Source organism: Protopterus annectens, chromosome 10.part0, assembly GCF_019279795.1.
Source record: "Protopterus annectens isolate FY-2018-M chromosome 10.part0, PAN1.0, whole genome shotgun sequence".
Taxonomy (NCBI): domain Eukaryota; kingdom Metazoa; phylum Chordata; order Ceratodontiformes; family Protopteridae; genus Protopterus; species Protopterus annectens.
This window is the reverse complement of record NC_056744.1, coordinates 464,991,008-465,015,172: the sequence shown is the minus strand read 5'-3', so window position 1 is coordinate 465,015,172 and position 24,165 is coordinate 464,991,008. Positions and strand designations below refer to the sequence as shown.

Here is a 24,165-nt window from a genome sequence, read left to right as displayed (position 1 = left end):
TACCAGCACCTCGGAGTAGTTAATCAAGCCCAGGGTACAGGATCTTATTTGCTGTTTTTGGTGCATTCTCTTCTGATGTACAAAGAGGCGCAAGATTTTTCCTTTTCCATTTTTTTATTATCTAGAAAATGTTTTGGCTGGATCCAGAGTATTTGAAATAAAATTATTTTGCTGAAACTGAGTTTGGGGTATCAGTTGTCTGGATTTTTTTTTTCCTTGTCGGGGAAGTTTTGATTAAGGATTCCGTGTCATGATACCTTAGTTTCAACAGATCAACTTATGCTGCTGTTGGAGTAACAGCAAATATCACTTCTGTACATTAAAGAGAAGACTTTTCATAAAATACTACATTTTTATTGAATTAGACAGCTGGACAACTGGATATAACTTTTTATCATGTCACTAAATATGAAACTTAATCTGTTGTTGTAGATCTTTTGTATATTCATTACAGATAGGACCTCAGTTCCGTCCTCGGAACTGATACGGCCGTTTTCCAGCTTGTGCAAGACAAAAGCTCTCCGCTAAGAACTTACCCACAATGCCCCTCTCCTAGATACTCCAGATCGAGTTTGCCGCGTTCCTAGTCGGACCTGTTGGTGATCTCAGTAAATTGTTGATTTTATGACAATTTTTTTTTCTTCTAAATTACTAAATTTTTAGTCAAGTTAGCATTTTTTCACTGTCTCCTATTTCCTACCATTTTCCTTGGTAATTTAATTTTTTACTTTTTGTTTTGTTACTGTGCCTCTCTCCTATCTTTGACAGGCCTTCCCTTTTTACTAGTGGTATTCCTTGACTAACATCACTGGTGTTTTAATATTTTAAATAATTTTTATTATTATTGCTATTATATATATAATTTTATCCTATCCTTTCTATAGGATAGCATTGTTTTCCTTACCATGTCAGACAAAGCTAAGTTGGGTTTTAAACAGTGTGACAAGTGTGGACGTAAGATGCCCAACTCAGATGCACGTGTCTGCTGTCTGGGCGTGGATCATATTAAAGCTGATAGTAACATTTGTGCTAGTTTTAGTAATCGGACACTAACAGAACGTAAGAATAAGCTTATTTTAAAAGGTTTACTCTACACCTTTCTTGGAGGCTCTGTCTGGGTTGGAGGCCTCACCCCCTCCTAAGACCAAAAAAAATAAGGAAAAACGGAGTCCCTCGGTTCCTGCATCCCCGTCAGTTATGGAACAGGTTGGCTCCATGCTTCACAAGCGCCCTTGGTGCAGACCTCATTGACACCAGGATCTGTATCCTCTCCCTCGGTGCTGACCATGGTGTTCATTCCTATTTCAGTTCCAACCACTAACTTCGGTGCTGTCTTTGGTTCCCACATTGGCTCCGATGACTGTACATGTCTTGGCACCATCCCTGGCCACGGTGCTGACAGTTTCTTCGGCTCCAAAATTGCCAAGGACAAGATATTCTCCAACTTACGACCCTTTCTTGGGGCAGAGGTTTAGTCCTTTTCTAGAAAGACCTGATTTCCCTTCAGCAGCCTCCTTTTAGATCCACTAGGAATTTTTCTGAACTAGACCTAGTGCGGGTTGTGGATCAGCTTCTGGCAGCTAGGGGATTGCCCATTTCAGCTAAACCTTCGTCCCTCCTGGCTCAGAATCCTTTTACCTCATCTTCCCCTGCTTATCTTCCTCCAGCATCCTCCCTGTTCCCAGTACCGATGTCCATTTTGGTACATACTGTCTCTGCTCTGACAGCAGTGTCTCCCCTGTCGGCACTGACCACCCTGGCTGAATCGGCTGCGATGGAGCTGGTGCTTTCTCGGAGCGCCTATTTTCTCGCTGGCACCATCTACGTCCATGGCTCCGACTTCCAGTTCTCTCAGAACCTCTCAACTGCAGGTGGGCTCGAGTGGGCCTGCTGTACAGGTGATGGAAAGGGCCCTTCATTCCGAAGGCTCACAGCCAGCAGCTAGGACATCAGTATGAGAAACCTCCCCTAGCCTGCTCCTCTCCCAACCCGCTATGTCAGGTCCTTGGGCACGGGAGTCACAAGAACCCCCTGTGCAGGGACCCCCTAAGAGGAAGCACCTTGACTCCTCTGAGGAATCTTATCACAGAAGACCGTGATTGTGATGAGGGAGAAGGGTCCCCATGCTCTTCCCCCAGATGACGTTTCATTCTGAGACCTTCTCGAAATCCTCAAACAGTGGGGGGGGAATGGAAGTCCTCTAACTCTTTCTGAGGAATCTGAGTTTCTGCAGGCCTTCTGTAACGGTAACCTACTTCTTGGGTGACCCCACCAGCAGATGATCTTGTTAAACTAATTGTGCAGCATGTCTGGAAGGCCCCAGACAATGTAGAACCTGTGCCCTGGAGGCCGGACAAAATTTTATCTACACCTGAAGACCAGCCCCATTGGTCCAAGCAGCTGATAGTTGATTCTATGGTTGTGGCGGCAGCCACCAAGAGGGAACTGGCAGGATAGCTCCATAACGGGGAGTCCCGGACCGTGGACAGATTAGAGAAGTGGACCTATGCGTGTCTGACCTTCGCCATTCGGTTGCTGAGTTATCTGGCACAATTTTTACTCTACTCCAGAGAGACCTGATTTCTGAAATGTCTTCCTCTTTGGTGGGGTTACTGCCTGAGGTAAGTGACACTGTAGCCTTGTGGCTAGCTACCCTTGAATCCATCTCAAACTCCTAGATGCATTTGATATCTCACACCACCGAGGGGGCAACTCGAGCTGTCGCATCTGGTGTTGTCATGAGACGTAATGCTTAGATGAGATTGTGTGACTTCGCAGACCCCTTTAAATCTTTGTTCGTCAATGCACCGGTCTACAAATCTGCACTTTTTGGACCCAAGGTACAAGAGACACTTGCAAGTAGTGAGAAAGACGGCCTTGTCTGCTGTGGGCATACGCTTTTCCAACCCCCAAGGTCCTACTCCAGGAGCCAGAAGGGAGGAAAAATATGGTTCAAGAAATCCCAAGGATCCTTTCCTGACACTCGTGGTGAACAATTCCCCCCCGGGGGAGAGGGAGCAACTCCTATATGGAAGATGCCCCTTTCTGGGTAGAGGGGTCTGCGTAACCAGGGAGCCATAGATTCTTTCTCCGGCAGACCCTACCAACGCTCCTGAGCAGTGGCTCGATTTTGCTTTCCTCTGGAAGCAGTCGTTTTTCTCTGCATCCACCAGCCTGGCATCTTATTACTACCGATGTCTTTTTTGGGTGCAGAGAATAATATCCAGAGGCTACCAAATACCGTTAACTTAACTTCCAGACCCGTCAAACGAATCCCCAATGTACCACCCTATGGGAGGGAATTGGCAGCTTTAGAAGTAGAAAAACTGCTAAGAAAGAGTCATCCAACCAGTCCCGTCAGAACAGACAGGATCCAGGTTTTACTCCTAGGTTCTTTTTAGTGTAAAAAAAGACAGGGGACTGGAGACAAATCCTGGATTGCAGCCTACTGAAAATTCGGGATGGTCACAGTACAGTCCATTCTTCCGTTCCTAGGGAGGGACAATTGGATGTGCTCTATAGACCTACAAGATGCGTACTACCACATAAAGATGCATCACCACTCACAGAGCCAATCATTAGCAGTTCAGGGCGCTGCCATTCGGTCTCTCGACAGCCCTAAAGTGTTCACCAGTGTATGGCAGTTGTGGTAGCCCATCTTCGACTGCAGGGATTCCAGCTGATTCATGTGATTTTGAAATTTGAAAACCATACTTCTAGTACCACTCACCTCAGCGAGAAGAGTATCTGAGCTGCAGGCCTTGAGTGGATTTTCCACATGGATAGGGTGTCCCTTCGTACTGACCCTTCTTTCTTGCCCAAGGTCATTTCTGGCTTTTAATCTATTGACCTGCCGGTTTTCTTCCCAAGGCATTCTAATAGAGGGGAGTACCTTTTGCACACCCTTGATATGCGCTGGCAGCTTCATTGTTATTTGGACAGGACTACATTTTTCAGGAAAACAAACCAATTGTGGCCTTTGCAGGACCCAGATTGGGTAAACCTGTTTCCAAAGTGACTTTATCCTCTTGGCTTAGAAACATCATTACCTTTATCTACCAACAGAATAAGTTACCCTTACCTTCCAGAATAAAGGCTCATTCTACCAGCTCTATGGCTACTTCTGTAGCTTTTCATTCCAGAGCCTCTATGGATTATATATGCGCAGCAGCCACTTGGGCAAGACCTCGTACCTTTATAGGTTCATAGGTTTATACTAGGCTATCTGCCCTAAGGCATTTATAAGCCTAGCCCAAAGTTTTTTGGCTTACGCCACCCCTTATGTTAAAAAATACTGTGCCCATTAGTTTGTTGTGCCTCTGTCCAGCAGTGACACAGAGATGATTCCCGGGGTAAATCTACGATCTCCCATCCACCGGTCAAGATTTCTCTTGAACAGAGCCAGCGAGGTGCTCTGCCTCACATGGACTGGGATTTTATTCCACAGCATATTCCCGGGGTAAACCTACGATCTCCCATCCACCGGTCAAGATTTCTCTTGAACAGAGCCAGCGAGGTGCTCTGCCTCACATGGACTGGGATTTTATTCCACAGCATAGGGAGTCTCTGGGTGACAAATCTATCCCTCCAGCATGTCCTATTTATATCCGTGCTAAGGTTTTAAGTCGCTTGCTCTAGTGGATCTGGTAGATTTGGATTTTTTGAGGTGGAGCATGTCCATTAATTCCGGGTTGGACATGGCCTTGTATGTCAGGCACGGGTCACCTCTGAGCAGGCGGTATGCGACTGAATAGAGCTGGAATTTCTTCAGTCTGGCAGCATATGACAGATTTTGGAGTCCCTTTATCCTTTTGGTGAGGAACTTTTGGGGTCTCTCTAATTGCTGCAGGTGTCGGGTGAGATGCATCCCGAATGGGGCATTGTACTCTATCATTGGTCTGATAAGTGAAGAGTACAGGGGAACAATGACCTCACTTAATCTGGATGTGAATCCCTTCATGATCAGGTGGGCAATGTAGAAGGTCTTTCTAACCACTTTAGCAGTGTGAGTGTCAAAAGAAAGGCCACTGTCAACCTGGGTCCCCAGGTCCCTGATAACCTCTTCTGTGCTTAATGGATTGCCACCTATATGGTAGCTTGGGGTTACCTTGTTTTTCCCGAAGGGTATGACTACATTTTTTGGCATTTAACTTCAGGCCATGGCTCTGGCACCAGTTATCAGTTTCCGTGAGACTCCTCTGAAGGATATCTGTGTCCGATGTACTTTCTACTATGGCGCCCAGTTTGCAGTCATCTGCAAACTTTGTCAGCCATAGTCCTCCTATGTTTGCCTGTACTTCTGAGAAGTAGATGCCGAACAACAGGGGACCAAGGACTGAGCCCTGTGGGACACCACTTGTGACCGGCTTGGAGTCTGACATGGCGCCAACAACTCTAACCCTGTGGGTTCTGTCCTTTAGCCAGTTTGCAACCCATCTTGTGACATATGGGTTTACATTTAAGCTGGTAAGTTTCTCTATAATACCCGAGTGGGGTATTGTGTCTCAAGCTTTTGCAAGGTCAAGGTAGGCTGTATGGACTGCCTCTCATTACAAATTGGATTTGGCCTCAGGAATATACTGGCCTCAGGAATATACTTCCTTAGGGCCACCCAGGACTCGAGTAGCTGGGGACTGGGTCCTATCTGTAATGTATGAACAAAAGATTTACAACATCAGATAAAGAAGTTCTTACCATAATGTTCCATCTGTGTTGTAGATCTTTTGTTCATTCATTACTTCCCGCCCTCCTTCCCACTGCCTGGATTCCTGATGGACTTTAAGAACTCCTGATTAGGGTATTTGCTCAGACAGAGCCACATACCTTTTTTCCTACGTCTTTTATGTCGGGTGAGCAAACTCGATCTGGACAATCTAGGAGAGGGGCATTGTGGGTAGGTTCTTAGCTGAGAGCTTTTGGCTTGCACAAGCTGGAAAATGGCCGTATCAGTTCCGAGGACTGAACTGAGGTTCTTTCTGTAATGAATGAACAAAAGATCTACAACACAGATGGAACGTTATAGTAAGATTTTTTTTTTCTCTCCTTGAAGTTGTTCCTATCTGCCCACCTGTAAGAGAAACTCTCCCCACAAGCACACTTACAGATTAATTTTTTTACATGAGTTTTGCAAGATAAAGAAGTTGAGTGAATAGAAGAATTCTGTAGTTGTCTACACAATCTTTCAGTTCTTTCTGTAGTTGTTTACACAGTCTTTCATTTCTTATGTTTACATGGCAAATTTGCTGATTTCAGAAGTTTTTATTTGATAATGATCCGCTGCGGCAACCCCTAAGCAGGGAAACCCGAAAGAAAAAGAAGATGATATTTGATAATGAGGTAGCTTTGCTGGTCCAAGGACACCTTGTTCACCCTGGGGGGGGGGTGCACTTTCCTACCCAATTGCATTAAGTGGCTACAAATGTGCTGCAGTAGACAATCAAATGTCATTGCTTCTTGCATTGATGCACATTACAGAGGTGGTAAGCAAACTAGCAGACAGACTGACTGAATCGCTGTCTTTTATGCCCACTGAATGGCAACCGAGTCGGTGAGTGTGCAGGAACATTTTTTGCACAACCAGTTAAGAACCTTTTGTCTCTCCAGTCCGTGTCGGCTGTCTCAGCTTCTGATCCTGTCTCCAGGATGTTAGATGCAGTATTGTGCCAGTGGCTAAATGAATCCTTTCTTCTGAAATTCATCCAGCATGCCAGATTAATCAAAGCCCAAGTGATTATCGTAGTCCTTTATTAGCCCAGACAAACCTACTTCCTGCTGTGCCCTTCTTCTTAGTCTGTATTCCTGCAGTGCCTTGTTAGGCCAAGGCCCTACCTTCTCGCCCTTTTGTCAGGCCTCACCGGGACTTCTGCTATGTGGCTAACTGCCTGCCTGTTGTAGCACCAGTTATTGCTATCTGTTCAATTTTGTAGTGTATAGTGCTTACAACTTATATTTTGAGCAAGATTCAGCCTCCCTATTTCATTTAAAGCATGTAAAGCTTTCTTGTATTGGGCTTTCCAGCCGAGGCCACTGTCGGAGACCCTGTATCTCTTTTCAGTATTTATTTTGTGCTGCACAAACCTACCTTTCTGCCATTAGAGCCTTATTTGACTGACATTTGCCATCTTGGAGGATGACATCAGCTGAAAGATTTTTTGTACTAATGGATTTTTCTGTTAGAATGTCCTTATCTGGCTTTCCATAAGGAAAGGCTTGTATTTATTTATTTAAATACCTACATGTCTGCTTGCCTAACTGTTTAGTTGCCTCATAGGCGGAAGGGTTAACAACCCTTCAGTCAAAACCTGAACATCTAAGCAGAAATGTATATAAGCAGTAAAATGTAATTTTGTTGTTGTGTCTTTCGGCTTTTCCTGGTTAGGGGTCTCCACAGCGGAACTCCGGTCCGCTTATGATTAGCAGTAGATTTTTACGTGCCGAGTTGCCAGCCCTGATGCACAACCTTTAACGAAGGTACGCCCATTCACGCATGTCCACACACACGCCCATTCACGCATGTCTTCACACAAAAGACGCTTTAACTGAGAATCAAACGGGACAATGCTACCGCAGCACCACCACCGCAGTAAGCAGTAAAATGTAATGTTAATAGTATTGTAACTAAAATGTACGTAATGTAAAACATGATAGTCTACTACTAACAGTTTCTGTTTTAGAAAAAGTGGGATATACGTACAAAATGGAGTACAGGAACACTGAGAGTATTTGTTAGATACATAGTTGATTATAGCCATTGTAAATGTACATTTGTTATACTGTTTGGTAGGCTAGAACACTGATCCATTTGGACTTTTCTTTTTGTTTCAGTGAAAACAAAACAGTAGCAATAGAAATGTTTTTTATGCAGACACTTAAAACAGTTTTTATTTTAAGGAACACAGTACAGTGAATGTTAAGCTTCCAGTGTTGTATCTTTCATCTTTGAAGTTAGATGTGCATTAAATATAAATGCATGCATTAAGTTTACATAGTTCAGCAGTTATGTAGATTCTGATCATGTAGTTGCTAAGGAGTGAAATGCTCTATGGACAAACTACAGTTTACTCTGTATGCTCTTAACTCTGTAATGAGGATCAAACGCAGTTAACATTTTTAAAATGCATATCAAATACTTTCTGCGGTTTAGACAGCTTTGAAAATTTTTGGGTGTACATAGACTTTTGGTTGTTACATTTATTTATACTTGAAATTTTTATACAATTCTGCATTCTAATTACTTCATGCATTGTTGGTTTTGTGACCTCAGTATGGGGGTGCAGAATACAAACATTTATTGTACAATAACTGCTCTTTGCTGTAATCGTACCAGCTGATTGGACAGCCCAAACAACATGCTTGTTGTAAATCAAGCGTGTACCAGTGTAAAGTCTGGCTGCTGAAGTACCATTGAGTTGTCAGACCTTTCTATTGGCATATACTGGCAGGCACACCAAAATGTGAAAAAAATCAGATGTGGACATGCCTGATTTTGCTCATATTTTTGTGCTGTCCCTGTAAATGTCTCTTCTAACAGTTTAAAAAAAAAATCTTTCTGCCACTTCTGCACTGATGTACTGTGCAGTAGTGACTACCTACCACATTTCTTGCCTACTCTATTCACTCAATATTGTACACAGATTCTCATATTGTAAATAATGTAAATGTAGTTAGAGCAATGGATCATGTCTGTTCATGTTTTTCACATTTGTATACATGCATTTTAAATACCTATGTGATTTTTGCTACTTTTACGTTTTTATCATAATTGTTTTCTGTAATACTTGAGCTGGGTCTAAAAATAGCCCATCGGGATCAGAGCTGCGTCTAAAAATAGCCCATCAGGATCAGTGCCTTACTCTGGTAAAAAAGTAACATTTTTATTGAATGTGTTGCTTAAAATGCATCCATAAAGTATTTATTGTTAAAATAGAATGATCTGTATTTATTGTTTTACAGGAAGTGATTTTTTTTTTTCATTTACATTTGCATGTCTTTATAACTAAAAAAATTTGCTTTTGCACTGATAAACTGGTTTCACATTAAAAGGTTAGTTTATAAGCATGTGTGTAGCATTTAGCTGCTTCTAATTTCATGTAATGTTTAGGTGCTTTGTGTGGTCAGTGCATCAGTACCTTTTGCTCAAGTTTTGGATTCTTCTGTAAACGTGCAACTTCGTAAGTCTCCCTTAATTCTTTTCCTCTTAATTAGATTCATGTTCCCACAAGTATTGCAATAAAATACCATTAAAGCATCCTCATCTGTTGTCTTGGTAGAACATCTATTCCCCCCAAAAAAAATCAAAGATTAAATGTAATGCCCTCCTTGTTATCCCCAACTTATGCTTCCAGGTTCTAACCATTCAGTTGGAATACCTTCTGCTGTGGGAAGATTTATTAACTCCATCTAGAAAGTCTTCAGTACCTGGGTGGTATCTTCATTCTGCTGCTTACGAAATTCCTTTCCCCACTAACTGCTTACGAAATTCCTTTCCCCACTAACAGTTCATTAACTCAAATGCCATGGAACAACTAGTCACCATCCCCACAAGAGGAGAAAACATACTTGATCTCATCATCATGAACATGGGATCAAAATGTTCAACACCGGAAGTATACCCCTCACTGGTGAGATCAGATCATAAACTAATCTCGCTGGAGGTCCTCATCCCGCCCCCACCTGAAACAAAAAAGACCACAGTGAAAAACTTCTCAAAAGCCGATTTCACACTTCTAAAAACTAGTGTGGTCTCTTTTAAGGCCCCTGAGCCAGTGGTAAACATTACTCAAACCGCTGAATCACTTACAAATGCCTTCTACCAGCACCTACAGGACTGCATGGATCAGGCAATCCCAAACAAAACTAAGACTCTCTGTACCAAAGGCAAGCGTCCAGTCTGGTGGACCCCAGCCATAAACAAGCTCTACAACAAAAGGATGAAGCTACTACAAGATAGAGCAAAATCCTTGAAAGGTAAGACACCTTTGATCATTATAAGTAAAACTAAGAGCTCTCATAAAATTATCCAAGGCAAATTTTGAGAGAAAAATCGCCAAGGACTCTAAAGACAATCATAAGGCCTTCTTTAGCTATGTTAGAAACCTAGGAGGAAACTCCCAGATATGCTCAGAATTAGTTCAAAACGATGTGAAAATTACTGAACCTACACACATTGCTAACATACTGGCTGACAGGTTCAGTGCAAACTCCCCCCCCAAAAGGAGAGATTTCTATTCCAGAGGATTGTAGCCCCCCAAACATCTCCAACGCCCAGGTGAGAACTGCCCTCACTAAGGCAAAAAACACAGCATCCATGGGACCGGATGGTGTCCCCGGCTGTGTGCTTCATGAACTCAAACGAGGAATTAAACCCACAGTTAGGACAGCTGTTTAATCTTAGCCTCACCTCAGGATACGTACCCAAGGAGTGGCGCACGGCGACTGTGGTCCCACTTCATAAGGGGGGTGCCTCCACAGACCCTGGAAATTACCGCCCCATTAGCTTGACAAGCCTTATCTGCAAAGCCATGGAGAGGATCATAGTGGAACTCATGAATAAGGACATAGGGAACTTGCAGACTTTGGATCCAACCCAGTTTGACTTTGTCAAAGGCAGATCCTGCCTCTTAAACTTGGTTGACTTTTTCGAGACAGTCACCAAGGCCATTGATGAGGGAAAGGCAGTCCATACAGCCTACCTCGACCTGGCAAAGGCCTTCGGCACAATACCCCACTCGGGTATCATCGAAAAACTCATCAGCTTGAATGTAAACCCATACATCACAAGATGGGTTGCAAACTGGCTAAGTGACAGAACCCACAGGGTCAGAGTTGCTGGAGCCATGTCAGACTCCAAGCCTTTCACAAGTGGTGTCCCACAGGGCTCAGTCCTGGGTCCACTCTCTTGTTCGGCATCTACTTTTCTGAAGTACAAGCAAACACAGGAGGGTTATGGCTGACAAAGTTTGCAGATGACTGCAAACTGGGCGCCATAGTCGAAAACACATCTGACACAGATATCCTCCAGAAGGGCCTCAAAGAAACGGATAACTGGTGCCAGAGCCATGGCCTGAAGTTAAACGCCAAAAAATGCATAGTCATACCCTTCGGGAAAAACAAGGTTACCCCTAGCTACCATATAGGTGGCAATCCACTGAGCACAGAAAAAGTCATCAGGGATCTGGGGACCCAAGTTGACAGTAGCCTTCGCTTGACACTCATGTTGCTAAAGTAGTTAGGAAAACCTTCTATATCGCCCACCTGATCATGAAGGGATTCACATCTAGATCAAGGGAGGTCATCGCCCCTGTACTCATCACTCATTAGACCTATGATTGAGTACAATGCCCGCTTGGAATGTATCTGACCAGACACCTGCTGCAGCTTGAAAGGCCCCAAAAGTTCCTCACCAAAAGGATAAAGGGTCTCAAAAATATGTCTTATGCTGCCCGACTGAAAGAACGCTCTATTCAGTCTCATACCGCTTGCTCAGAGGTGACCTGTGCCTGACATATAAGGCCATGTCAAACCCAGATTTGATGAATATGCTTCACCTCAAAAATCTGGATCCCTCAGAACCACAAGGGCGGAGACTTAAACCTTGACACGGTTATAAATAGAACGTGCTGGAGGGACAGATTCATCACCCAGAGACTCCCTATGCTGTGGAACAAAATCCCGGTACATGTGAGGCAGAGCACCTCGCTGGCCTTGTTCAAGAGGAATCTTGACCAATGGATGGGAGATCGCAGATATACCCCAGGGATTACTTCAGTGTCACTGCTTGACAGAGGCACAGAAAAATGATAGGCATAGTTTTTATTCAAACTAAAGGGGTGGCGAAAGCCACATAACTATGGGCTAGGCTTATAAATGCCCTTGGGCAGATGCCTAGTATGAACCTATGAACAGTATAAAGTCAAGCTTGTAGAATGATATGGATTCAAATACATGTATTTAATTTGTGCCTAAAAGATTAAACCCAAACGAGCATATTGTTTACACCCTCCCTATAGTTATTTCACTGTACCAAACCAAATAAAGATTGGAAAACATCAGTGCACATAAGTTTTTGATGTAAACTTAAGCATCAAAACTAGGGTCCTGTTTTAATGATTCCCTCGAGCAATGTTTTGTAAAACAGTAGGAGTGTTGCCTAAGAAAAGCAACTTTCATTGTACTCTGAGGTCTCTAGTTTCAAATGTGTATATTACATTTCCCCCAGGCAAGAAGTTCATAGCTTCATAGATGTTTACTAGTCTAACAACCATAAAGGCATTTTAAGCCTAGCCATGCTTCTGAAATCGCTGCCAAGTACTTCTACCCTTGGTAAGTGTAAGCAGGTGCTTGGGAGATGAAACATGAACAGGCAGGGGCCTGGGAGATGAGCCATTCAAGTTGCACTTGAATTGGGATAGGGAGGACCTCTGCTTCACATGGATGAGGAGCCTGCTCCACAGAAGGGGAAGACTCTGGGATGCATACCGGTCTATCCAGCAGGTCGTATTTATATTACAGGCAGGGTTTATGTCTTTAGAACATGTAGTCCTGGTGCTGTTTTGCAGATATGCAGAAGGTCCATCACACCTGGGTCTGACAATTCCTTGTATGCCAGGTATATGTCTCCCCTCAGTAGCTAGTAGGAGATGGAATACAGGGATAAGACCTTGAGGCTGCTACATAGGACATGTTGCTTACTCCTTGTATTCTTTTAGTGAGGAACCTCTGTAGACGTTAACAATTTTCAGATATGCCTGGTTAGGTGCATACTCAATGGTAGGTCTGATAAATGCAGAATACAGTGGAACAGTGACTTCCTTGGATCTAGATGCCATACCTTTTGTTTAAGTCGCACAACATAGTGTAAACTACTTGGGGGGGGGGGGGGAATACAACGTACTAGTGTTGAGGTGTACATGCTACAAGTGGAAAATTGAAATCTGAGGAGTATCAGGTTTAGCCTTGGAAATCGTAGGGAGTGATCAAAGTGTTTGGATTCTAAGTCTTTATTACTTATCTCTTGCTTTGTCCTCCAAAGGACTGAGAAAAGGTAAAATAATGGAGACAGAGAAAGGTAAAAGTTTTTTTATAAGAGGACTGAGTTACTCGCTGAGACAGATGCCTAGAGCCATGGCCTCCAGCTCAATATAAATTATATATATATATAATAGTGTGTGTGTGTGTGTGTGTGTGTGTGTATAAATAAATATATATATATGTGTGTATGTATATGTGTATATATATATATATATATATATATATATATATATATATATATATATAATGTATATAGTCTGTTTTAAATTCTTTCATTAATTGTTTTCGAGTTGATTTTGTGTGCATTTAAAAGCAAGTGCTACTATGAAGGCTGCATTCAGTTTGAGGAAGCTGTCAAGGAGACCGTGAAAGCGCTAACTTTTGCTGTGTGTATTAAAAGTGGATTTCTACAGCCGTGGTGGATCGGCTCACATTTTTTATCTTTTGGATTTTTAGTGTGATTTTAACCTGTACAATTAAATTGAAAAACAAACAAATCTGTTAGGGGAAAAAAATGTAAAAAAATAAGAAGTGTACAAGCTGGTTGCATAAGTGTTCACACCCTTATACTAATACTTTGAGGCACCTTTTGATTTAATTACAACATTCAGTCTTCTTGTGTAGGAGTCGATCAGCATGGCACATTTGGACTTGGCAATATTTGCTGCCCACTGTTTCTTGCAAACGCACTCTAAATCTGACAGATTGTGAGGGCATCTCTTGTGCACAGCCCTCTTCAGGTCACCCCACAGATTTTCTATTGGATTTAGGTCTGGGATCTGGCCGGGCCATTCCAAAACTTTAATTTTCTTATGGTGAAGCCATTCTTTTGTTTATTTGGATGTATGCTTGGGGTCATTGGCATATTGAAAGGTGAAATTCCTCTTCATCTTCAGCTTTCTAGCAGATGCCTGAAGGTTTTGGGACCAAAAGTGACTGGTATTTGGAACCGCTCAAAATTCCTTCCACTTTGACTGAAGCCCCAGTTCCAGCTGAAGAAAAGCAACCCCAAAGCATGATATTGCCACCACCATCCTTCGCATCACCAAAAGAACAGTATCCCCACGGCAAAGTGTTTTTGCACCAAACGTACCTTTTGGAATTGTGGCCAAAAAGATCAACCTTGGTCTCATCAGACCATAACTTATTTTCCCACATGCTTTTGGGAGATGATGTATTGTTTTGCAAATATTAGCCAGGCTTTGTTTTTCTGTGTAAGAAAAGGCTTCCATCTTGCAACCCTACCCCATAGCCCAGACATATGGAGAATACGGGAGATTGTTGTCGCATGTAGTACACAACCAGTACTTGCTAGAAATTCCTGTAGCTCCTTCAGTGTTGCTGTAGGTCTTTTGGCAGCCTCCCTGACCAGTTTCATCTTGTCTTTTCATCAATTTTGGAGGGACGTCCAGTTCTTTGCAACATCACTGTTGTCCCATATTTTCTCCACTTTTTGATGACTGGCTTCACTGTGTTCCATGGTATGTCCATTGCTGTGGAAATTTTTTTGTATCCTTCTCCTGACTGATGCCTTTCAACAATGAGATCCCTTTGATGCTTTGTAAGCTCTCTGCGAACCATGTGTTTTGCTGTAGCAGGCAACTGAGTAAATGTCAGGAAAATCCTACTAGGACATCTGAATGTTGAGGTTAATCAGAGTTTCTTTAATTGATGGCAGGTGTGTACCCAAGAAGACTGAATGTTGTAATTAAATCAAAAGGTGCTTCAACAAAGTATTGTTTTAAGGGTATGCACACTTGTGCAACCAGCTTATTGTACATTTTTTTTTTCTCCAATTGAATTGTACAGGTTATAGGTCACATTAAAGGTGGGAAAAGTTCTGAAATTATTGTCTCTTTTTATATCACAAAAACCTGGCATTTTAGCATGTGTGCACATTTTATATCCACTGTATGCAGGTATGTATTTTTCTTCTGGATTTTCTGTCTTTTGGCTTTTAAGATAAGGAGAGGGGTTCTTTGACACTGGGGATTATGCCTAAAGGGGAGGAGATGCAATAGATGAGCTGGTGTTATCTGCCAAGCTGACTAAATACCAGCCGATATTAGTCCTGCATGTGATAAGATATGAAACTGCCATTATAGAAGTGGCATCACAGTAGGTGCCTTTTTTACTATTCTAGAAATTATATACACCTGTAGTCTGCCCTCTCATGTGTGTCGGTTAGTGGTGCTTCTCTTCAGCAGAAAATGCCAGGTTTTACTTAGTGTGGAACGTCCTCTTTCTGCCTTTTTTTTAGGTAGTATTGCTGAGTGTACAATATTTACTGGATGAATAGCATGATAATTAAGATCTTTAAAAGCCTATCCATACATTCCTGTGAAATATTTAGCCCTTATATTTTTAAGTACAAGTAATCCAGAGATTAGCATAACATTTATGTGTTGCCCGTATCCATTAGAGATAAGGGTGCTAAACTGGAGCTGAATCTGCAGTTGCCCATCCATTCGTCCAGATCATGTTTGAATAGTGTAAGAGAAGTACATTGTTTTATGTGGAGAGGAAGGGAATTCCAACAAAATTATATTCTCTGTCATACCTTCATAAACCTGATTATTTTTTTTTTCCTCTCCTCTTTCAGGACTTTATGTAGTGAAAGAGTGAAATCTTCCAAAAGTTGGAAAACTTTTTCCCCAGAATGCACGTTTTGTGTTTGCTGCCGTTACTAGCTATGTTTAGCTTTGTGCGAGGCTGTTGCCATCAAAATGTGTAGAGGGTGTGTGAGACTTTCTGGTATCTTGGGCTTATCCAGTGTATTCCATTTGCCTTAGCAGAGTACAGCACTGTCTCTCTCGTAAGCTTTTCCACAAGGCTATGAAGATCAGTTGGTGTAATACTTACTTTCAAGGCTACCCAATATATGGATGCTTTTTGTCTTCAACATCTGTTCGGACCTGACGGTTTTCCTGCTTGGCTGTAGACTGTTCTCCAGTTCAGCAGTTTTTTTTCTTTTTCTCTGTAACGTTTACCTTTTAAAAGATGGACTTCATTGATGTTGGTCTCTGTCTTGCTGAATTAATGCTGTAGTATGATAGACCTCCATGTCATGAATCACTAACAAGGGTTTTATCCTCGTAGCAGTAATTTTTTTGATATTTTGAAACTGGATTAGACACCTTCCTGAACTTTGATCTCTTTGTGCATGAGATGAGATGCATCTTGAAAGAGATTTCAACTATTTCCAGGCATGCATTTTAACCGTCTGTGAAGCATGTATTTGTTCCAGTATTGTAGCATATTTTGCAGAAATTAAGGAGCTATGCTGTGCACTTTTTCATTTTTATTAAAATGTTACTAATAATATGTTTAGCATTTACATATTTACTCAGTTTCATGCTTGATATTCTTGTATTTTATTCAGCGTATTTAGTTCCTTCATTCTAATACGTCTTTTTTTTTTTTCCCTAGGAACATGCTACACAATATTTGACCTAGGATTTCGGTTTGATGTGGCGTGGTAAGTGTTTTTTAATGTAGTAAACTGTTTTACCCAGAGTCTTGTCAAAGGGTGGCTCTTTAATTTTCAACCCCGAGGATTCATCTCCTTGTGCTACTGTTTGTGATGCAATTACTCAATACTGCCCCTGTCTTCTTTGTTTACGTCTTCTTTGTGTGGCACTTGGAGTACCATTCCACACTAAACTACTTTTTTTAAGAAATGACTGAATAAAACATTAACATACTTTTATGGTTCAGACAGATCAGATTGTTCGTGTTAAGCTTTTACAAATCCTATATTTCTGTTAATGGATTACTTCCATGGAAAGAACTGCCATTCTTTTCACCTTTTGGACTCTTATGGCAGAGTAACTTGGAGCCAGAAAGGTCGGCAGTAAAACATCTTGATTTGTAAATTAAGTTTGTGATGTTATGACTGAGTTTTTGAACATAGGTTACAACAAAGATATTAGTGATGCCTGTTGGAAAACGCTCAGTAAAAGTAGAAACCAACTACTTTTATCAGATATCTGTCTGAATTACAGGTTCATGGGTAAGTACTAGGCTAGCTGCACTTGTAAGCCATTTTAATCCTAGCCAATTTCCTTTTTGTGCTCAAAATAACCTATCCATTTGATTATAGATTTGCCTTACCCATCCCACGATCGATAACTCTATATTTTCCCCAGTCATAATAACTAGGGTGTTACTATAAATTAATATGAGGGGACCCCCACACATGGGTTGAAGCAATTAGGGCTGCATCTGTCCATTGGTAGTACAGGGGGCAGTTCTGTGGTAAATGTTCTGTTTCCCATCCATAGATCTAAGTTGTGCTTGAAAATGGACCGTCATTACCTTCATTTTTTGTGGATGGAGCATGTTTCATAGAAGGGTTATCCTCCATGAAATATACCTGTCCCTCCAAACCATGTTGTTGATGGCACAGAAACGATTTTAGATCCATAGACAGAGTATTTCTGATGCTGTTTTGACTTGCTGATATGCAGGAAATCCATTAGTAATGGGTCAGATGCTACCTTGTATGCCCTACACAGGTCACCTGTTGGCAATCTGTAGGGTACAGAATGTAGCGACATGACTTTGATTTGATCCATGTGTTGTTTAGGCCTTCTATTCTAATAAGGTATCCTTGTGGATGTTACAGTTGCATGTGTCTGGACATATACATGCCAAAGGGGGTATTTTATTCAATGACTGGAATAATATGGGCTGAGTAAAAGGGGTCCGTGACATTCCTTTGTAGACACAACTCATTTGTTTATAAGCTGTGCATTGTAGAAGGACTTTCTTACAACAGTAGATCTATGTTGATTTAAAAGTTAGATCGCTGTCTAACAAGTGAGTCTACCTTTAGGGGCTTATTGTCATTGTGGTAGGTTCCATGGGGTAGATGACTTCCCAAAGGATACAGTAACGCATTTTTTGGCATTTAGTTTTCAGTCCATGATTTTGGCATCAGTTACTTAAAGACAAACCTTCCTGCAGTATAGTTGAGTCATGTGGATTCAGTGCCTGCAAGCTAGGAGTAAACTTCATCAGCCAGAGTTCTTTACATTGGCTTTTATTTCAGAAAATTTGATGCCAAACAAGGGAGGCCTCAGCTCAGAACCCTGGGGGAAATCAACTGGTGAACGGTATCTTTTTGTGGAAGTAACTTCCCCTATTTTGACATCCTCTCTGTGAGCCAGTTGGCAATCCAACAGATGACATATGGGGGTTTATTCTCAGTTTATTTAGCTTTTTTGCTGTGTTTGAGTTGGGAATATTCAGAAGTTTTGGCCAGGTCAAAGTATGCAATGTTTACTATTTTGCATTCATCCATTGCTTTGGTGACCTTTTTTCAGAAAATTGGTGACCTTTTTCAGAAAAAAAAATCCACCAGGTTGAGTCAGCATGACCCGTCCTTGATGAATCCAAACTGAGACTGGACTAGTGTTTGGAGGTTCTCTGTCATGATTGATCAATTCCAAAATAAGTCTTTACATGCCTTTGCATAAGGGGCTGGTCTGACTTGTGGGTTTGCAATTGTCTGGGTTTGTGGAAGATCCACTGTTATGCAGGGGAATTGACTGTAGCTATTCTGTATTTGCTTTGTACAAAGCCTGTACGGAGGCTGAGATTGGATAGTGTTGTAGAACTTCATTCACAAAATTTCTACTTTAAGTCCGTCTTGTAACTCAGCATTGTGTTTTTTGTGTTTTTGTCTCCTTGGGTGGTCCTTGTTAGAAGATACTGGAAACTTCTCTTCTGATCTTTTTAATAATCTTGCTAAAATCCCATTTTCTTTCTGGAGCAGGAGAGGCATAGCAGATTTTGCAGTACTTTTGTTTAATATCTACTGTTACTACTGTATCAGCATGCTGTGGACTAGTTCTGCTTACCATAATATGCAAACAATTGCTTTAAGGCAAACTGTTTTAATTTTACAGTTGTTGGATATTTTAATTCTAGCACTAAAAGGGTAATTTAGTATATGCATGTGACTGTTCCTGCAGTCTGTTTTATATTGGAGAAAAGAAAATTTAAGCTAAGGATGCAGCCGTACCTAATGGACATTAGGAATGCTGTTATGAGAGCCTCATTGTTTCTCTTATTAGAGTCCCATTGCTGTCCATTTTTATGAAGTTTACACTGGCTTAGCTGGGAACTTATAAGAATCAGTTTTGGAACAAATAGTTGTTACTACAAGAAATGAGATCACTTAACAATATGCTGCTGTGTAAGAGTGCAGTGGTATTGAAATATGCTTTGTCTTAATTTCTCCAAGGCGTTTTGAGTTTCTAATACCATGATGGGAATGGACCCCATTCCCAAGTCAAAGTACGATTTAAAGGTCATGAAATTTAGTATTATTTCTATCTTTGTCAGCCAAAAGTACCCTTCACAGCACCTGCAATGTTGCCAGTAATTACTCCTTCTGCAATTTGTACTGAGTTGCATGGCTTGGTAACATGGGATCCTAATGTGTTGAGCAAAGAGTACATTTGGAACTGATTTCTTATTAACTGATATGCTCCTGTTAGTTGTTTCTAATTAGCTCAGTTTTTTAACCGGTGTGTTTTTGCTGCTACCTGGAAGACTTTCTGTGGAAGACTGAATAATTTTATGTTGCTTGTTATTAGTTTATTTTCCATTTCTTTCTGGAGTTTTCTTACACAATTTAATACTGACCTGCTTCTTACACCAGAGCTGTGCTCCCTACTGTGGTTTGCATACCTTTGGGCTGTACACTCGGGCAAAAATGCTTTCAAGTAATTGATCAACAGCTCAACAAAGGCTATCCACCTACCTCAGTTATGTAGAGACATATCCCACATCCTCCCTAAGTGTATAACTTCATGGTTGTGTGACCATGCAGAAAAGAGGAACTTTTGCCACATAAAAGGAAGCTGCACTAGCAGTGATTTCCTTTGAAAAACATTCATATAGTCACGTTGAGCTCCTTCACTTGTAACCTCGCTAAATTTGCACGTGACATAACCTAGGGAAGCTGGGAAGAATGTAGGTCGGGTCCCTTACAGAGTTGTCATTGGCAGTGCGGTGAAATGTGTAGTGATGTCTACCCATGGTGCACAGGTACCTTTCCTGTCCTTCAAATGGTACAGCAGTAACTAGCCCTTCATCCTCCAGTAGGAATTTTCCTTGTGATTCTGACTTGTCCAACCCTTGTCTGTGGAACTAGCCTTCTGAATGTGTGTTCTGTTACTGTCCTCTTCTCTCGGAAGAGTTATGGCTGTGTGTGAGCTGCGGTTGTAGTTTCATCTTTATCTTGTTCAGGAATAAGAACATTAATACTCAATTAGCATATCTGTGAGGACTTTTCTAATCTGTCCTGGACCCTTACCTCCCCATAATCCTCCTGGCAAGCATGACTCTTCTACAGATCTCTTACTAGACGTCACCTTGCTTAAGAGAACATCCCTAGTTGTATTTCCTTGTGCTTGAATTATTTGTTCGTTCGTTCATTCGTTCATTGTCAACTGGGTTAGACTACTGATCCAAATGGATCATTTTCAGGTTCAGCAGGGGGGTCCTTTAAAAGTAAATGTGAAGATAAAACAGTAATCAGTATTGGTAATGAGCATAATTAAATACCATGAGATCAGTAGTAAATATAATACTATATGGAGACTTACAGTTAAACGGCAAGTTTCACTTTTTTATGTACAGAATGTGTATTTATAGTTCATAAGGAAGGAGAGAGTGACGAAGGAAAAGGGGGGATGTAATTAAATCCTAATAAACAGGTAAAAAGGAGAGGGTGATGAGGAAGGAGATGGGTAAGTAAGTGAGACTTAAGAAAAGGAGGCAGGCAGTTGAAGGCTTGATTAAGGGGTGGATGGAGATTTTGTTAAATTTGGTGCAGAGCAGTTTGTGTTTGAAGAGGGAATAGTAAGCTAATGGGTTTGATGGCGTTACCTGTCAGTGACTTAGGACATGAAGCACTTATATGATTGATTGAAAAGCTGCCCAATAAGTTCTTGTCTGAATTTATTGAATGGAGAAGTAGGATTGGATTGATTTTTCTTTGTGATTTGCCAAACCATAGAAACGTTTGCTTTGTTTTTCCATTTCTGTGACTGGTGATCTTCAGTGCGAGTCTGTCAATTTTTCAGATTGTCCTTTTTGTCATGCTTGCAGTTAGTTGCCCCAACCTCCAACTGCCACTGATGGGTGCCAATTTTTTTTCCTTCCCTTAGCCAGCTTTGTAGGGAAAGGCTTCTTCTTGAATACCTAGTGCTGTTAATGAATTTAGTTAAATCCAGTTTTTGACTTTCTTTGCCGTATTTGAGTTACAGAGTTAGTCTAGACACCGGAGGTTGTTTTTTGTGACGTCATTGTCATTTGTTTACCAAGAATTTTTTTTTTTTTTTTTTGAGGGGGCAATTTAACTGCCATTTATATATCTGGAGCAGTTTAGTGTGTCCATTTCATACCCACGGGAAAACCAAAAAATGCCCTCCTAGAAGACGCATATTCCAAATGTTTAACTGTTCTGTGGGAAGATTGTTTTACAGAGTAGTGCACTGTATCTGTGTTTAAGCCTTCTACTGTGAAACATGGAAGGAACTGCCTGGAGCCTGAACAGAGTCCACCCCTGTTCCTCAGACAGTTGGGGATTATCCCAGTTTTGCTGTAGCTTCTGCCAAGAGCTCCAAAAGGGGTGGAACCAGTGCAGTTCTTCAGTGCACATGTATAGACTTGACCAAAGAAATTTTGCCTCTCAGACCACATTCTATTAGTCAGTTGCATAGCATCTATTGACTCGAAACCTTGTACCTTTTAGTTTCATCTTATTACGTCCATCGGGTCCAGTCAGTTTAATTTTGAGTTGGATTATTCTAAAATACGCTTAACTTTTCTATTAGTGCAGTCCATGTGGCCTTTGGTCTCTTCCCCTTGCTAACATAAAGGTGTGTGTTAATTTTTCTGCTTCTGCCTCCTCACTAGTTCCTGCCCATATCCCTGACTTGGTGACATGTGTTTGATCCTTCAGTATTGAAAGTCGACATTGACTGATTTTGCCAGGGTCAACTGTGATTTCAATTTTGGGGCTGCAGACTTTGACTACATTAATGTCAGCAATGCCTTGCATGCTGACCTTGCCACATTTGAACTCCTCATTATCAGGCTCCTGTTCAGCATCAATGTTGGGGTAAAAATTGACACCATAGCCATCTCTATTCTGTCCCTAGGGCCAGCCTTCTGACAGTATGCATTCAGAATCTTGTCATTGATGTCTGTGCTGGTTGGAGGTTTGACGTAGTAGTGGAAACCAGTTTGGTATTGGATTGATCGATACTGGGTCCACTAGTTTGACAGGTATTTTTGTTTGTCAGTTTCATTGATGCAAGTTTCCAAGTACGAGCTCTCTCCTGCATTTCTTCTCAACTTCCATGTCCTTTTCAGGATCACATGTGCCTGTATTGTCATATCGGCCTCCAATGGACAACACTTCCAGAACAATAAGGAATTTTGAGGAGTTCACAGAGGTCATTGTAACTTTCAGAATGAACAATAAGCTCATCAGAGTGGGCTGGAATACTGCCGTTACATGGGAGGGGTCTCGTATTCCTCTCCCTAACTCTGGAGGCAATCTGGGATTGTTTTTTCCCCACCACTTTTCAGTGTGCGTGGCTATCACATGAGACAAGTGGGTGAGGATGTTTTTATCTAGAGGCTATTGGTCCACTTCTTGTTTGTTGTAATGGAGCCTGTTCACATGGTCATGGTGCAGTTCATCATTCTGTGTCTACTGGAAGGAAATGTAGATATGCTTCTTGGGCATCCAGGATGAAAACTTTAAAATTAGAATAGCAAAATGAGTTGGGAGGTTTCTTTGCTTCTATGCAAGTCAGTCATTTTTAGTATCGGTCTCTTCCATTTGGTCTCGCCTTAACCTCCAGGTTAATCCATGGCAGTGGTTCCAGCTCACCTTTGAATATAGGAAACTTGGGTCTTTCCTTACCTGAACAACTAGGTTTTAGTGGCCTACATGATTGGCCATCTATAGACCTCCTGTTTCAGTGTTCAGGGATAAGCCAGAAAATCTCAGTTGATCATCATTCAGAGTCTGAAAGTGACTGCAACATTCTTGGCTTGCCAAGCTTTTCCACAGAATAGAATCCAGGTCATCTAGTAATTTACTCTTTCAGTTTCCACAAAGCCAGTTTGTGACGGTAGCTATTTTTCATCATGAGTTTTGAGACTTGTGGTAGCAACAGTTTTATGTGGCTCTGAATGCACAATTCCATACAAGGGTATTGCGCTGGGTGCGTAGAGTACAGTGGAGTCCTTTGCTGGATTCCTTAGACTGCCTACTCCTCCAACCCCCCCCCCCCCCGGATCAGTAAGTATAAGGAGTACTTCTGGTGGTTTATTACAATTCACCTGTCGCTAGCAAGACTATGACCTGATCTTGATAATGTCCCTTAAGCCTCTCCTTGAAGCAGAATCATCTGTGATCATCACAGCTGAGATAGCAGTTTGGGAAGGAGGGGCTTAAGGGGCATTGTCCAGATCAGGCTTTGAGTGACGTGGAGCTAGATGCTGCCTTGCACATTGGCATTCTGGAAGAGAGGCCATTTCTGACTTTGCAAGCATTGTAAGACTGCCAACACTTTTTGGTGGTGTTGCCATTCACTGTGACGGTATGATTGTGATGTAGTACTTTCCTATCCTTTTTGCAAGGAGGACATGAGAGTTTGGGAGTGGACCTTTGCACATAGTCACTTTCTTGATGCCAGTCATATCCTGAAACAAGCCAATTTGTTAGTGGACAAGTTCAGTCATTGCTGACTTATGCCTCACAAGTGGTCTGTCAGATATTGTATAGCCAGGACTCTATTGTGCCATTGGAGGAATCCTTGCTGCAGCTTTTTTGCAGCTCTGATCAGTTTTAAACATATCCGCTTATTTCCCTTATTCCTTCTTTAGGAGGATGTCCTAGAGATGCTGTTCTTGTGCCCCCCCCCCCATTTCATTTATGCTTTGTTCCCATTCCCCTTATTCTAAAACCTTGTAGAGAAAGCCAAGATGCATTAGGACAAGGTCATTCTGATAGTTCCTCTAGACCCCCTGCATATGTAGTTCCCCTTATGATGGCTTTGCCGTATCAACTTCTCTATCTAAGGCCAACTAGGATAATTTTGT

The 24,165-nt window shown here is 41.7% G+C and overlaps 1 protein-coding gene across 1 annotated transcript in view; it reads left to right on the top strand.

Moving 5' to 3' along the window:
- Window positions 1-24,165, top strand: part of ATP6V0B (ATPase H+ transporting V0 subunit b) — a 181,803-nt gene that overhangs the window by 8,164 nt on the left and 149,474 nt on the right. The window contains exon 2 of the mRNA XM_044085367.1: window positions 16,459-16,507. Coding sequence (XP_043941302.1) covers window positions 16,459-16,507 — 49 coding nt within the window. The remainder of the gene's footprint in view (window positions 1-16,458; window positions 16,508-24,165) is intronic.